The 604-nt window shown below is 35.3% G+C and overlaps 1 protein-coding gene across 1 annotated transcript in view; it reads left to right on the top strand.

The window, feature by feature from the left end:
- Window positions 1-604, top strand: part of LOC119589256 (Fanconi anemia group D2 protein-like) — a 52010-nt gene that overhangs the window by 48813 nt on the left and 2593 nt on the right. The window contains 1 exon segment of the mRNA XM_037937872.1: window positions 293-493. Within this exon segment, the coding sequence (XP_037793800.1) occupies window positions 293-493 (201 nt within the window).

Genomic DNA, 604 nt, shown 5'->3' with positions numbered 1-604 from the left:
GTTTTATGTCTTTGTTTCTACTTGCATGGGTTGGACAATTAGTGATACTCAAAAGTTTCATCTCAAAAAGTCCACATGCTTGCCTCGTCAGTCAATTGGTTCTTGTTTACCCAATATTCTGATGATTTTTATTCTTAATGAAGAAAAAGAAAAAAAAAACTGATGAGAATATAGAAAGATATGATTTAGTATAAAATAAATATTGTTGGTTAGATATCCGCTCTAAGTGCATGATAGTACTTTTATATACTCTTTACTTCAAATTGGTCAACTTTTTTTTTTTTTCCCCTAGTTGTTCTGAAAACCATTGGTAAGAAACTGGAAGGAGAAGCAGTGAGTGGAATGGGAAAAGAGGAGTTGGTGTCTGTGGTGTTCCGCTATATCTCAAACTTCCATGCATCTGTTGTCAGTATAAGCACTGCAGTCATGCTTGTCCAGGCACTAGTGGCTCTCACAGTCTTGCAGCATGATGGTGACCTCAAGGAAAAATTAGGTAGGTTCATTGCATGATTAGGGCTGTTGGTATGTTTACATTTCACTGTCGTGTCTTGTTGAGTATATATGGTCTTAAATTTTAAATGATATATGGTACTGTGAAATTGAA

The sequence above is a fragment of the Penaeus monodon genome, chromosome 25 (genome assembly GCF_015228065.2).
Source record: "Penaeus monodon isolate SGIC_2016 chromosome 25, NSTDA_Pmon_1, whole genome shotgun sequence".
NCBI lineage: Eukaryota > Metazoa > Arthropoda > Malacostraca > Decapoda > Penaeidae > Penaeus > Penaeus monodon.
Note: the sequence above shows the minus strand (reverse complement) of the source record. Positions and strands in the feature narration are given on the sequence as shown.